Source organism: Scatophagus argus, chromosome 5 (assembly GCF_020382885.2).
Source record: "Scatophagus argus isolate fScaArg1 chromosome 5, fScaArg1.pri, whole genome shotgun sequence".
Lineage (NCBI taxonomy): Eukaryota > Metazoa > Chordata > Actinopteri > Scatophagidae > Scatophagus > Scatophagus argus.
Genome location: NC_058497.1, coordinates 7,373,764 through 7,389,799, shown reverse-complemented (window position 1 = coordinate 7,389,799; position 16,036 = coordinate 7,373,764). Strand labels below are relative to the sequence as shown.

Here is a 16,036-nt window from a genome sequence, read left to right as displayed (position 1 = left end):
GAATTTGATCTTGTCACACATAAAGGGGGTGTAATGGGATTCTCTACTGGGCAAGTGCATGACTATATGTTTCCAAGATCATAAGCGCTCTCTACAAAATACGATTTGCATTGCTAACATTAAATATTGAGGCATTACTTGTGCCAAATAGGTACCATGAGGACAAATACGCAGGGCTGTTTATGGCAAGGCTGAAAGAGATTTGGTCATGTGATCGCACATGAGGCATTGAAAACCCAGACATGAACTTGTACATAACCAGCACTGGCATGCAACTCTGTGTGTGTGTGTGTGTGTGTGTGTCATTTGCAGATTGTAAAGCTTATTTGTATGCCACAGAAGCTCCTGTTGTTTCCGGGGCTCCTGTAGCCTGGGTGGTCAGTCTTTGTTCAGCCTGAGTGAATCAAAGGTTTTCTACAGAAGACAGATTGTAACTGGCAGTGTCTCCTCTTTTCACAGTTCTGTGAATGGAACTACAGTGCGCAACAATGATGCCGTGTTTTGCAAGAAAAGACGAGAGACTGGTTGTTTGAAAAGTACATTAAAGGCTAGTTTATTTTACTGTTCTTAAAAATCAGATCTGACTGATGTCTGGAATTTTGAGAAAGTGTTATTTAGATGGTGTAAGTAATGAAATGGAATACACAGCTAAATGTACTTTTTTCCCCTGGAGAAGCCATGTCAAGTGGTTCCATCTAGGAAAAAAGCTTTTATCACTGATGATACCATTCAAAGCACTTTGGGTGAAGGTGAATCTCACTCACTGGTCAATCAGCATCCAATGCTTGAACATGCCACTGAGCAGACCCTGTTATCAGAGAGCAAATGTAGCGGGCATCTGTTCGCACATGTTCAAATCAACTAGAGAATTAGTCTGTCATCCCGCAGACATGAGCTGGTTTGTTCAAGTGCACTGGCTTCATACTGGAAACCAGTAATTGAGGGCAGAGTGGTTTGGGGAATTAGGGAGAAAATGTTTTGAGGAATGTACTACTGGCAGTGTTGGTGGGCATAGTTTTGCACTAAGAGGCATATAAAACATTCATTCAAATTCCTTTTGAATCCATTATTTATTAAGCATCAAAATGATGATACAAACATATCTACATCTACATATCTACAAGTATTTGCTTTATTTTCTCTGTGAGGACAGACCGAACAAGTTAGTTTGGGTCCAGTTGCTCTTGCGAAACAGTTGACGGTGACAGAACAATGTCCAATGTCTTTTATCACAAATTCTCACAAGGCAGTTGAAGTAATAATGCCACAAAATTGCTCTACTTTGCAATTTGAGCATAGGTATCTGAACAAGCAAGCATGTGACAGAATTCGTCTCCACCGCAGAAGTGCGAGCAGTATGTGTGTGCACATGACATGTCTTTAGCACATGTGGATGTTGACTGTTTTTTCGGTGGACATGCATCCATGCACAATAATTACTTTATGCTTAGTGCCAGGGAAGGATTTAATTAACTGTCCCCTGTCGGGATGGGTAATTAGTCAATAACACCCGCGCTCTCTCTTTCATACACACTGAATAAGTCAATATGTTTTCCATTCTAACACTAAAAGTGAGACTAGAATGCACTAACAATTGCTTGCTGTTGCAGGAACATGTACAAGTCTTGAGTGACACAGCTCAATAGGCAATTACAGAGCAGTATTGAGAAACGCTGCAGACAGGAACTGAGCATGGTGTGGGTTCTGTCTGCCTACAGAGACGAGCTAATGTTGTTGATTTTGGTTTAAATTGCTTCATCAGCGTGGTAGGGCTCCGTGTGATCTGCTAAGCCTCCCTTATGTTCACTCAGATCATAACAATAATTATATCTTCTTCTTCTTTTTTTGCAGGTTCAAGGTTTGATCCACACACAGGGAAAGGTAAAACAAAAAGCCTTTGACTTACTTCCAGATTGCTTTGTTCTTTCTCTTTGTCTCTGCACATGGAGGGACGGTTTGCAGGCTTTAGACTGCTGGGTAGTGTGTGGATGCATATGGAGGTGTTATTGTTAAGATTTGTGGACCATTTTGTCACTGTTTTCGCTGCACACTCACATATGTGATGAGTGCAGCCTGTAATCCAAATTACAGTGAACATAAAATGTGGATTAGGGGTGTCTTATGTTATCAGTCATAATCACACACTGAAACACTCCAGTACACATGCACCTGCTGCAAAACAAGAATGCAATGAGTATGTGATCATGTCCCGTATTATGTCTTGACACAAATGCCATCTGAGTGACTGTAATGCTTGCATATTTAGATATTTTGCTGTTATAACTGTGTGTGTGGCTTTTCATGTACTGGATGTTCAATGACCTGACAGGATATCTTTCCTGACTGATTTTACTAAAAAGCACAAGAGAACATGAGCATCATTTATCTATCCTGTATAAATATAGGATAACATAGTCATTTTAGGTTTTGTCATCTAGGCAGGATTTGATCATTATGATGATGGTGGACCCTACAGCCCTTTTTGGTCTATTTCTGGCAGATGGAGTCTGCAACGGTTTATGTCTGTGGCCTTCCCTCTGTAGATCCCAGAGTATTTTAGTCCAGAATAATCCCCACCATCTGCTGTCTCTTCTGCTACGTTTTAGTGCTCAGTATCTCTTCCTCTATCTGTCACTCTAGTTTATTTCCCATTGCATTTCCTCTTCTGCTTTTCTCCACATTTTACTGTCATCCATCCCAGCTGCATTTTTAATTGTGACTGTGATGCCTCTCTTCCCCTTTCATTCACAGTCTCTCAATTCAGTCTCCATCACGTTCTTCCTCCACTCAATCCCAATCTAACTGCTCTTTCTTTGTCATGGGTCTTAATTTTCTTCCACTTTCCTTCCATCCACTTTTCCATGATCTCTTCCTCATGACTTACACGTGCTTCCTTTTAATATTTGCTTTTCGTTCAACTTGGTTTAAATCTCTGAATGTCTGTATGTGCTCTACTCCTCGGTGTTTCTCTCTTTATCCTTCTCTTGGGTGTCCACACATATACATACCCATGTCAACCACTCTCAGGCTCTCGAATCCTAATCTGGGCTTCATGAACACAGTCTGTACCCCTGGTTTCCGGTGTGAAAGCCCTAAAAATCTACCCCATTACGAATGCATGGAGAATTTGCATTATTTCAGCAAAACTACTTCTTGGGATTTAGGCTGCAGGAACTATTTGTAACTCCACTGCTGAGTTTGTGTGTAAAGTCCTCCTTAAGTTCTTAAAAAGTGCTAGCTAGCTTCCAACTGGTGATTAACTAAAGTGGGTTGAAATGCGGGAAATCTCTTGCAAATCAGTTGCAAGGAGATAGCTAATATATTCCAGCCAATCAAAAGCAACCAACTGTGTAAACAGGAAAGTCAATGAGCTGTGACATCCTAAAGTATCAGTTTTAGGAAATACATTCAACTCATATTGTCATATGAGCAAGCTGGTAGTGTAAGTTAGTTCAGTTAGCTAAATATTAAGTAACAAAAATCTATGTAAGAGCTCCTGTTTGTGGTGCGACCCAAGACTTGTGACTGAAACCAAAACTGTAAAAAATTTTTATATGCTTGCTTGGAAAATATCATTTGAAATATGGAAGGCTCTCATCTTCCTTTACAAGTACCACTATGTTGCCCAGGGAAAAGGTACTTGACTCTGCTGCTCTGCTGCTGTTGTTCTCTGGTAAATGGTACATGATGATGGCAAAAATGCTCAAGTGTGTACGACTACTGCCCTTCTTTCCTCTGCCCTCCTCCTCTCACACTGATGCTCTAAGTGAGGCTGAGCTTGTTGTCAAATTAATACAACTGAGAACATGACAACAGCACTTCACTTAGTGCAGAGACACATGCATTTATGACATTGATGATCTCCACAGAGAGCGAGATTCGGTGCACCATAATGTTGCAAGCAGAGCACAGGGTTTATTCTCTTTAACAGATTCAGATGTACTGTGTGTGTTCCCGAGCGACTTGCAACACGGGAATTGACAACATTAACAGCCGAAATACAGACAAGTATGACATCAGTACCTCAGTGACATGGTTGTCAGCCATGTACAGCACATCTCTGTAACAGCACACAGCTGGATTAACAATGACTGCATGGATTAGTGAGTGTGTGTGAAAGCAAGAGAGTCAGAGACAGAATGATAAAACACAGTTGGTGACTCCCATGTCAAGTGGGTATTTGATAAAGCCGGATACCTTAAACAGATACCGATAATACCATGAGATCACCATATTTTAGCTCTACTGCTAATGACATCACAAAACCATGCACTCCACATGTTTGCAAGCTCGCACATGCACACGTTACACCCACAGCACTGAGCAGATCATATCCTCGTCATCTGACCCAAATCCATTAAGGAGTCACAACCTCATACATCCGCTCCTCTCCCTCAATTTCCTTCTCTTCCGCTTTAACCCCTCTCATTCCTTCCTTCCCAGACATCAGGACCCCCCCCCAAAATAAACAAAACAAAACAAAACAAAAAAGAAATACGCATCCTCTGTGAGCTTCTCTGACATGAACAAAGCCAGTCAGACAGTGAGATTAAGCGTGTAGGTGTTTGCAGCCCCATGGGCACTTACAGTTTAGCTGTGTAAGAGGCACCCAACGAGCCAGTCTCTCTGTATGGCACTCAGATGTGTCATTTCTCACCATTTTTCAGTCCTCTGAAAGCAGACAGTTACAATATTAGATACCAGCTTGTATTAAAACTATAGCCTTAAGCCTCAAGATGCTTAGGGCTATAGTTTTAATACAAGCTGGTGATGTTGTCCCCTAAGTTCATCTTTGGTTTAATTGAATGGCAATGATGATACCTGAAATATTGTATTTGTCTTGTGTTAAGAACACCATAATCTATCTCTCTCTTTCACACTTTCTGTATGTGTATGACAGTAGTATGATTGCCAGCTGCACCATTTATGCTAAAACGGCATGCCCCTCTGCTGCTGTAAATTGCTTTGGATTGCTGTTAATAGCTACTTTTGCAATTTCCCTGAGTCCAATATTAAAATCTGCTGTGGAGTCATTCTTCTGTAGTCCTTTCATCCTCACTGCTGCTATGTATTTCTTGGATTACTGTATTTGAACATTGCGTAATGCTCTAAGAATGTCAGTAATGAATATAAGGCATGCAATCTGCTTGACTATTCAAAACGCTCCTAATTGAAATGCTGAAAAGACAGCTATGGTTAATCAGCTTAGAGATGTAGTCCACAGTTGACAGATAATAAAGAGGATCTTAGTGCTGAAGAGTCTATTACCACCCATGTAATGAGAGTTCACATAATATGATCTGAGGACAATGGAGGGATAGAGAAGTTAGGAGGGAGAGGGTGGCAGGAATGGAGGAGTAAAGGGTTGCTGGAGTCTGAAGAGAAAGCTCCCATTGTTCAAAAAGAGGGTTGAAAAAAGAGAAACATCACATCAAAGCAACTGAACACCTACTGCAAAAATGCAAGCCTGTAAAAATGAGTTTTTTGCCAATGTTTAAAGGATGTGAACGAGGTAAGGAAGTGAACTGAGGCAGGATTTAAGACTTGTGTACATGAGAACATAAATGTATGCTGGAACCAAATCATGGATGTACGTCTAGTAAATCAAATAAAAATCAAATAATTGTAAGAAATACTGGATTTCAGTGCAAAAATAGTGTATAAAAAAATTAAGCAACAAGTATATATAAGTAAAATATATATACAAACAGATATAACTGTTTTCTACCCTGCCAGTATGCAGTGTGTGTATATATATTGTAAATAAGTTTAGCCAACTAAAAATACTTGGTCATGGGAAAAGTTCACATTTGTTTAAAAGAGACCGCTGGAAGAGATCAGACCTGAAACATGTTCTCTGCTATCCACAAATCAGGATAACAATGTCACACTACTGCACTAGACTCTTCTGTGTGAGAGAAAATTGTCATTTTCATAACTAGAACTAGTCAGAAAAACGGAAACACGTGTCTTTTTGGGCATTCAGACATCAAACATCGCTGACGTGTCTCTGCTGAGGACAGTCTGAAAGGCTGATATGTGATGTGTCTTCTTTGTTGTAGTCAGGAGTCTGACTGCAGAGAAAGAAAGATGCGAACAGGCCTAACCTCTGAGCTTTTAGCTTTTAGATAAAAGATAAAAGCACAACTAACTCTCTCTCTAATTCTGTCCTGTTTCCTTCTAAGGTATAAAAATAACTGCTTTCAATACTGTTTATCATATTACACAATTCAGAACCATTTGTGAAAGGCTTGAGAATACAGCAGAATAACAGCATAATATGATCAGCATAAACTAATGTAACAGGTGGCTTTCCGAGAGAAATACAGTGAGAGAAGTGCTGTATGTGGGTTTCTTTTTCGGTTATCATGACATATATGTCTTTCATATTGCCGCATCCATTGATAGGACAATGAATCTCACAAGCTACAAGCTCCAGTAAAAGCCACAGTTTCTAAATGCTGACTACTGTGTTTCCAGTAGTAAACACTTCAGAGAGGCAGCTTTGTGGCATGGAATAATGCACCATGTGTCTGACGTGATGTATCTTGGGAAATCATGCGGCAGTGAGTACAGTTAACATCACAGTGCATCAACGTGTGCTCACGGCTCCAGTGGAAGGATAAAATGCCACAAGACGACTCTCACAGGACTGTCTGTCACTCATCTCTCACTTTCACTCCCTCTCATACTTTTTCTGACCCTCCAACCTTGCTTCTCCACACACACACACACACACACACACAAAGTTTCTAAAGTCTCTGTTTATGAGGTCAAGGGTGAAAAGTATGAGTGGAATGACACAATACACTCTAGCACTTCTACAAGCAGTCCTCTACTGTACTAAGAGGGTTAATGTGTGACATGAAGTCTTACTTACCAATCCCACACACACTTACAGTATAATGTGTTTCATAATATCCTAATCCTGTTAAAGATGAAAGTTGAAACAAACACCACTTGGAATTAACAGTGAGGGTGTCAGTGGGATCAGATGTCCAATTTAAATTAACCTGTCCTTGCACTGTCTGTCCTCATAGTTGGCACAACACAAGACCACCTGATAACATTGTTTTCACACACAAACACACACACACACAGGTAGTGAACTTAAAGCAATATGCTGGCATTTTGGGAAAATTTCTGCAGACAGTATTATTAGAATGTTGATAAATCTCAGCCAGCCAGCTAGCCTAGCATAGCACAAAGACTGCATACAGAGGGAAATAAATAATGTCCAGAGGCAAAAACATTTGCCTGCCAGAACCTCTAAAAAAGCAAAAAGCACAAATTAACATGCTATATCTTGTTTGAGGGGAAAAAAGTTAGTTTTACAGGGGGATATGTTGCTGGACTATTTCTCAGAGCAGTGACTTCCTGAAATCCCCACTAGTTACTACAACTTTGTTTTTTTGCACCTCGTTTTTTGCATTGATTAAACAAACAAGATCACAATACTTAGTGAGCTTTGAAGATACTTGTAGATTGAGTCTGATTCTTTTGGACAAACTATTTGTTTTCCCCATTTCCAGCCATCATGCTAAGCTAAGATAACCAACTGCTGGCTGTAGCTTTATATTCATTTAATGGACATAATAGTTGTATCAGTGCTTCACAAGTAACTCTCAGCAAGTAAGCAAATAAACAAGTCACGAAATGTCTCATTCCTTCTTTTTTTTAAACAGATCTAAGAATCTAATCCTGAGTTGAGGGATTGCATGCATGCCCCCTGTGATCTATTATTTATTATTATTATGATCTATCTATCTATCTGTCTATCTAGCCCTTCAGCCACGGATAGGACTACTTTCTCTACATGTGCAAGGTGGGCAGATGCCAGCCATAGGAACGGAAGAAAAAGGGCACAGCTAAAGTCCCACTGCTCATTACCTTCAACATCTCTATCATTAATCATCACGCCTTCAAGTATCTAAGGCCTGCGGGATACAAACTATGAGTTAGGTTCAAAGGGTAGCATCAGTTTGGTATAGACTTACCATTATATAGGCCAAGACAAAGTTACAACATATTTGTTCTAAGGGCAGTTACAAGGTCAGTTAGATTGTGGCACTTGAAAGTGTCTGTTGAAACTGAAAATCTTTTTTTTCTATTTTTTGTATCAGCTACTGTTTTCTACTTGTTTTCTGGAGGATGATTTTTGAAATGCTTCAGTCTCCAACTATAGGTGTGTGTAAAGTGAGGGAGACATTGTGAGCATTGGTGAGATGAGGTGCAGAGGCTAAGACAGCGGTTAGTGACACACGGCTAATTTAGAAAGTGTTGTGTCAGAGTAATAGGAGCTGAGAAGAAACCCCTGACACACACACACACACACACACACACACACACACACACACACATATACATAGTGCCTGCCTATCTGGCTGGCTAACTATTGACGCTAGAGACTCTGACCCCTTTGCCTCCATGGAACAATTATTCATTGTAAATCAATTAAGGAAAAGATGTGCGTGGAAAGAGAGGAGCGACAGTAAGAGTGCTTTGTAAGGACAGACAACAGATGGAGAGGAAATATGGCGAGTTTGGAGAGGTGGGGCTGGAAGAAGGGAGTTAAAAGTTTGTTTCTGACAGAGAGAGGAAGGCAAGAATTGAAAGACAGGGGGAGGGAGGAAAGAGGAAGAGCAGCTGTCCTTAGATGTCTGTCTCTGAGGGCTCAACCAGGAGACATCTTAAGTTTTTCAACCTCGGCATTTGGACACCATAAGGAGTGCAAAGATATAAAAACAGGGTCCTAAAACAACACTGTAGCAACAGTTAGATGGAGAATATTGTGTGAAGCCTGCATCAGTCTTGCTAAGAAGTACTAAAATTGATTTAAATGGCAGATTTATGTTACATATAGAAGATTAAGAGTTGTTTTTGGATCTGAGGGCCCATATGCTTGATTGGTAATTAAAGTTCTGAGAGAGCTGTAACCTTTTTCTTCTAAATTCAAACAGCAGAATTAGATGGCCGGTTGTACTGTATGTGCAGAAGGGGGTTTTACAATCTCATGAAAAAAAAAAAAAGATTATTCAAAACCAATTATTGCATAATTTCAGAAATACTTGGGTGACCAGAGAAATGAGTCGGTTTTCACATCAATTGACCTTTTGGAAATGGTTTTCATGTACCAAAAGCAGCGCCCTTGAGCTAGCAGAGGCATGATCCATACTCCAACCACCCGGGGCGATTGTCATAATCACAGGAGCAACAATGAGGGATCGTCTTGAGGGCGTATTGATTTCTTCTCAGTCTGTATTGGGGTTTTGGAACACAGGTTGATGACTACATCACCGCACTGGTGTTAACACTGTAGCTCCAGTGGGACACATGGATAAGATCTGTGGCCTATTCATCCTTTCCTGACCGAGGGCTGCTTTGTTTTCTTGTCCTTGCCACCTCTCATCTGAATGTGTTTGTCATATATGTGAGGAGAACTGATATGTAATGCATACACACACAGCTCGCCGCCCCATTGATTATGAGGCTATTTGTTTTGGGAATGATTTGGGCCATGTCGTGCCGCTCATGCATTATGCAGAAAATATTGCAGTCTTTTCAACGGGAGAAAAGCAATAAACGTTCTGTTCTTGTCTGTTATTCTGGGAAAATTAAAGGATAGTAATACGCCTGCTGAGCGTCCATCCAGTTTCCCAGTTATTGTGTTTTTGATAGTAACACTTTTGGAAATCATTGCAATCACTGCCGTTATGATTCTCTTGCAGTTTTGGAGAGATTACATGTTTTAGTGTCATTATCAAAGGCAGATATATAGATGAAATATTCTGTTTTAAATCAAGCAAAACGGCTCCCCTGCCTTGAATATCAGTGTGAATATCTGAATCTTGAGGTAAGGTCTTTTTTTATGTTACACATCCGCCTGCTTGTCATATCTGTACTCATCTATGAGAAGAATTCATTAGTCAGCATGGCAGCTATCTTGTTTCTAATTTTTTTTTTTTTTTTTAGTTGAAGGCCACTGGATATATTTTATTTACACCTCTGTGAATTATTCAGAGGAAGTCTTTCTAGATGGAGCAAGCTAACTATCTGCCGTCTATGAATGGCTGAGTTATTCTAATGATCCCCCTCTCTCCCATATGTATTAGTTCAGGCCTGCAGGCCTTACCATAGCTGCTCATCAGAGAGTTTCTGGGCTGAAAGCAGGAGGATACTCTCTCAGCAAAAAGTTGCTGCTTTAGTTGGGACTCACTCGGAGGAACAAGATTCAGCCTCCCAAACCTCACACTAGTGTTCCAGATCTCATAATCTCGTATTGTAGGAATGTTATGCATATGCAAGTGTGAACCTCTTCACGTGTACGACTTTTGTATTTTTGGTCCTGCCCCTTTTTCCATGCAAATCTGTCTCATTCTTTTTGGTCTTCTCTTTTTGCAGAGTAAACCTTCCTTGTGTTTCTTTCATCTCACACACGCCTTCCCGATGTTTCATTTTACCGCTGTTAGCTCCCATCTTTATATCCTGCCTCATGTCTCTGTCCTCACTCCATCCTCCCCTTGTCTCCCTCCACCTCTCTGCTTTGAAGTGACCACAAGGAAAGCATTATCAAACTGAGCTTCGTAAGGCCCCTCAGCAGTTTCCCTGGAGTGAGAGAAAGTGTGTGTGTGTGTGTGTGTATGTGTATTCCTGTAGCTGTGGGGACAAAAATCTGTCACATTGTGAGGACCTGCAAGTCAAAATGCAAATATTAGGTTGAAGAGTTGCTTTAAGGTTAGGTTGAGGTTAGTCAGGGTTAGGATTAGGCAGGTAATGTTTATTGTTATGGTTACTTGGTGGCTAAGGCTTCAGGAAATGAAGGTAAGTGTAATGTAAGTTTGTGTAATGACCCAAAAGTGATAGAAGCAATACTGTGTGTGTGTGTGTGTGGTTGTAAAAAATGGAATATTTGTCTCTAACTGATCCCTCTAACAGGGAATCAAACCTGCCAGAGATGACAGGAAGACATTCAAACAATAGACAGCAGCAGCAGTGGTGTTGTGAGTTCACAGGAAATAACATTTTTTGCAGAGTAGGATGGGATTCAGCAGAAATCTTTTGAAACTTAAGCACAAGCAGTATAGTCTTCCTTTCTACTTTTTCTCTTGTAGCTGTGAGAGTTGAACTATTCTGCTTGGACTTAGGCCAGCTGCAACTAGGTCTCTAAGAACAGCAGTCATCAGTCGCTCAGCACAGACTCCTTCCTTCCAACACACACACACACACACACTCTCTCTCTCTCTCTCACTCTCCCTCCTTATTCTCCTCTCTCCAAGCCTCCAAGATTCCCTCCTTACTTCCTCTGATCTTCTGAACATCAATCCCTCATTCCTCAAAGCAAAAACGAGGGGAAGGGAGATGACAAAAATGAGATGACAGATTACCTGCTATATATAGACCCAGTCTTATGCCGCTTCCCTTATTCATCTTCTCCCCTCGCCCCCAAGACATTGGATACACCTTTTGGTTTGCGACTGGTGATGCAAATAGACCCTCTCCCTCGTCGCAGCGCTCTCAAAATTCAATGCTCGAGTCGCTTGTTTTCATAAATGGTGCCGAGCCTCACGATGAGGGCGTGATTGCAGGAAAGTGAACGCCTTCACAGTTTCACAGTGAGGTTGAATGGCAGATGGCCTTTCAATGGGAGGGGGCTGTTGTTGCAGTATTAACATTCAGTCCTTTGTCTAAGTCTTATTACCATGGCCAGTGAAGAAATTTGTAAATTCGTATCATTTTTAGCGTTCAGTGTGTCGCATTTTGACACACAATTGAGAAACAGTCCCATTTTCCATATGATCGAATAGTGGTGAGTGTGCTCATGCATGTTTGCTACACTTGGTACCCATGGGCTCATAGTAACATACTTATCTCTGCAGGGAAAGACAGATTACTATGGTCCACAGTGTAATATGCTCTGTTCCCTTCCGTTCATTTGTCTGTTAAGTGTTCCTACATACTGTGTCATCCAGCAGATTTATGCTCCCCTGTCTCTCGGTGACAATATTGTAAAGTATGGATTAGAACCACAGTAAAAGGCCACAGATAATCTCACTTTCCTCCTTTTCTCTGTCATTTTCACTCTTCTGTGTTGTCTCTCTGCTTCCCTTTTTCTCTGTAAATTATAACATTTCTCTATCAGGGATTTAGCCCCTGCTTAGAAGAGTGATCATTTGTATTACAAAACCCATACGGCCTTTCTTTTTTATCTCTGTCAACATGTATTATACTTGCACGTACAGAAGTGTACTTCATAGGCAAACTTGACATATGCTGCTTTCTAACAGTCCTAATCAGTTGTGACACAAGTAAAGAAAATCTGTCACTACAAGATGATGTTTTTAATACAGCATTTCATGGTTTCAATAATGCAATAATTTAATGGTATTTACTGTCCCCCTCCATCCAAAAACAGGTTTAGCTTATTGTTGCCTCACAGGAATGTTTGAGCCTCACTGTACAGAATAACGTGTGTGCAGAATTTGACAACCAAATTTGTTTTCACATTCATCTGTTGACGGGACAAAGTTTCTCTGTGCTCACTCTAAATCTTTTAGTTTGAGATGTGCACAGAAATGATTATGTGACATCAACATCTTTTTTGGTGTCACCTGCAACAGTGGTGTTGTCACAAGTTTGTTAATCAGTGGGAAGATTTCCTCATTGTGGCGTCCCTAGTGTGGGAAACTTTTTAAGCTATTTAATGTGTAGGGGCTCCTCTAGTGTGATCATTCTAATATTTTCAAACTTGTATGTATAATGACACAACTGCATTAAGTTTTTTTTAGTGCATTTCATGTTTAAAAAAAAAAAAAAAAATAAAAGCTTGGCTAAATGTTTTAACACACATGGTTTGTCCTGAACCCAAAGGCCTTCATATGCTGCTTTAATGTAGAACTTAAAATACCAAAGGCATATGAGGGCTGTCACTCACGCTCATATTTATTCATTCAAAAATACCGCTGCCTCTCTCCTGCTGTCCGTCTTCTCCTTGTATACTTTCATCTTCTGTCTTGCTCATCACCATATCATCAGCATGGTGCTGTGTTGTTCCCTTTCTTCTGTCGCTGTAAAGTATTACTCTGTTCATTTCACCTTTACATACTTTAATCTTCACAGGAGATAGGGAGGAGGAGAAAGAGCGAAGTAGAGGTGCAACCCCCCACCCTGGTATATATATTTTATGTTATCGCATATATTTACATGAAACACAAAGATAAGGCTCTACACCAGCCGACACCTCCACTTCTGACATTAGACATGAATGAAGATTCTACATTTCCAGTTAGATTTTTCCCCGTCTACTCTTCTTGTATTTGCCAGTAGCATAACTTTTTTTTTTTCCTTAGATGAAACGCAAAAATATGTGCCAGCGAGGGCAGGGGGAGACAAATTGGAGCCATGAAACTGTTCCTTTTCATGCTGAGAGGAGAAGGAGAGCTCTGTTAGTCTAGCTGACATTCCACTTAATTTGATTCATTACTGCGTGGTGACGCTATTGTCGCCTCATGCAGGGAACTGGGCCAGTTGTAGAGCTTTGAAATATCCTGATGGAATACAGGATAGCTAACACAGTATGCAAAAAATGCCCAACTGGTGTAGCTTTTCCCCGGCCCCAGTCTGAACTGCAAATTGCCTTTACTACAATTTCTCCCCATATTTGTGAGCCAACTGTGAGAGCAAATTGTAAAAACAAATTTCAGTCCAACCAGAACCAAGCCCATAGGTTTTATAAAGGTTGAACTCAGCCAGCAGTATGGACTGATGCTGTACAGTACATTATGGGCTATGGGATTTTTTTTTTTTTTATAGAGAAACAACTGTGGGCTCTGCAGTAAAACTTCATAAGATGCCTCTATAAAACAGCAGGGGTATCATATAATATGGATAATAATGAGAATAATGATAACGATGGAGATAATTTACTAATACAGCTGCCTACTGTATTTTTTTTTATTTTTTTGGCAAATGTTGCTGAAACAGGAGTAAATACTGCTTTTGTTTAGGACCATTTTCATCAACTGATTAATACACATTTTATGCTCTAGTGAGTATTTGTGGCAACATAGCAGTATATGTGTGATTTATTCAAAATAAACAGTGCGTGTGTGTGTGTGTGTGTCCATAGTAATGAAGGACTGTGTAACCCTGTGCAGCAGTATGACTCAGTAATATGTTTTTAATGGTCTTTTTGGGCAACATTTCAGCCCTGTGGCACAGAGGAATAAACTAAGCTATGAATAAGCTTTGGCAGTACTTGTTGGAAGGATATTTTCGTTCATTTTGGACTTTGCTAAGAGTTGTAAATATAATAATATCACTACTTCAAAAGCAATGCTTTGCAATGATTGAAAAACAATAAATAAATGTACTTCTTGAACCTCGATCAACAGATTTCCGGTTGAGCATCACAGACAATATGTTCAGTGGGAGATGACAGAGCAGAGCAACAATATGTAACTGTGATATCACTGACATATGAATGGACTCAGATGGAGAGCAAAGCACAATCTGTCTGTGTGACTTGCTCTTGTATGACTCATACAGTGTGCATACAGTATGGACAACTGGTCGCTGGGCGGTCTTGGCCACTACATGTTGCTCACTCATACTGTTGTGGTTCAAATACATAAGGAGAGATGAAGGAGTCACGTTAGAAGAAACAGTAATCATCTGAAATCATTTAAACTCATGTTTACTGTTCATCATCTCATTCACTATCTCATTTAAAACATTTTGCCAAATTTATTCTGGTTGGGATTAAAAGAATAATGTTTAGGTTTAATATTATACTGTGAAGTGTGTTCAGTCTGTTAACAGAAAATTGAAGCTCTTCCCACTGTCACTAGTGCAAATGTCCACGAGACACATGCTGTTTTGTACGCTGCCTGACATTATTCAGTGCGCCATAGGGAGCGACTCCTTACTGAGAGCCACACATCATTGAGTTACCCGTTACCCGCTGAAGTTTATGATTTTATTCATATAAAACAAACATATTGGGAATTATATTAACATACTTAGCAAGAACCTAGCAAGAACCTAAGCTTCTGACTCGCCTAAAGATATCGGCAAAAATGTGCATTTAAATGAGTAATTATATTATAATTTGTAATCCAGTGCAGGTAAAAGACAGGTCATTACTGTCCTGGAGCACTTACTTTCCATTTGTAATATCAGTAATCATGATTTTTACACACGTGTGCTTGTCTCTTTGTGCACTGATCATAATAAATGTATTAACAACAAAGAAGGAGCTTTTTTGTTCAGGCAAACCCGTGTTTCACTATTGGCTTCCGACAGACTGTTGACTGATAATTTCTACACAACGGGCAGCAACCGTCAGCTGATAAATAATATATCCTTAAAGGAATTTTCCTGCAGTGTAGTCTGTTAAAAACTGGATTTGAGGTTTGTTTTGTCAAAGTGTGAACGCACTGGCTTTTGAATCATAGGCATTTTCAAGCTTTTTCAGCTTTAAAGAGCGTTAGCTGCCGACCTTCATCCGCACATGTTCTTTCTAATACACAGGAGTGTAGAACAGAGCCAATATAAAGACCATTAGAAGAAGACTAAGCTGCACAGACTCTGGATGGATTTAAAATCTACAGTATGGTGGAGGAATACCATTTTGATGGGCGTACAGAGACTACATTCATTTATCATGCTACGCTTTCACACACCGCCACAAGTGATTTTAAACCTAGCCATCCACCAACTTCATCTCCCAAACCCCTGCTTTCCTCAGCTATAAATCATCATCTAGCCACAGGCCAGTGGGCGCAGAGCAAGGTGACACTCCACCCCTGCTACCAACATCAGGTGGGGGGTGGGGTGAAAGTGAGGAGGAGGAGGAGAGAGAGAGAGAGAGCAAGAGAGAGAGAGAGAGTGTATCTACTCGGCTGTCACAGTGGGAGGGAAACCTTTGATGCAAACTCTATTAGTGTTTGGCGCGTTGAGACACAGCTCTGACTTGAGTGAAACCCAGGGTGGTTCACGGCACCTCAGAAAGACTCGGTCCTGGCTGCAAATTCAGACA

General features: G+C 40.4%; 1 protein-coding gene across 2 annotated transcripts in view; it reads left to right on the top strand.

Annotated features, from left to right (window-relative positions):
* The window catches only part of igsf11 (immunoglobulin superfamily member 11), an 89,220-nt gene that overhangs the window by 24,373 nt on the left and 48,811 nt on the right, over window positions 1-16,036 (top strand). The window contains exon 3 of one of the 2 annotated variants that reach the window (XM_046388888.1): window positions 1,852-1,881. The exons of the other annotated variant lie outside the window; for it this stretch is intronic. Coding sequence (XP_046244844.1) covers window positions 1,852-1,881 — 30 coding nt within the window. The remainder of the gene's footprint in view (window positions 1-1,851; window positions 1,882-16,036) is intronic. 2 annotated transcript variants of the gene reach the window in all.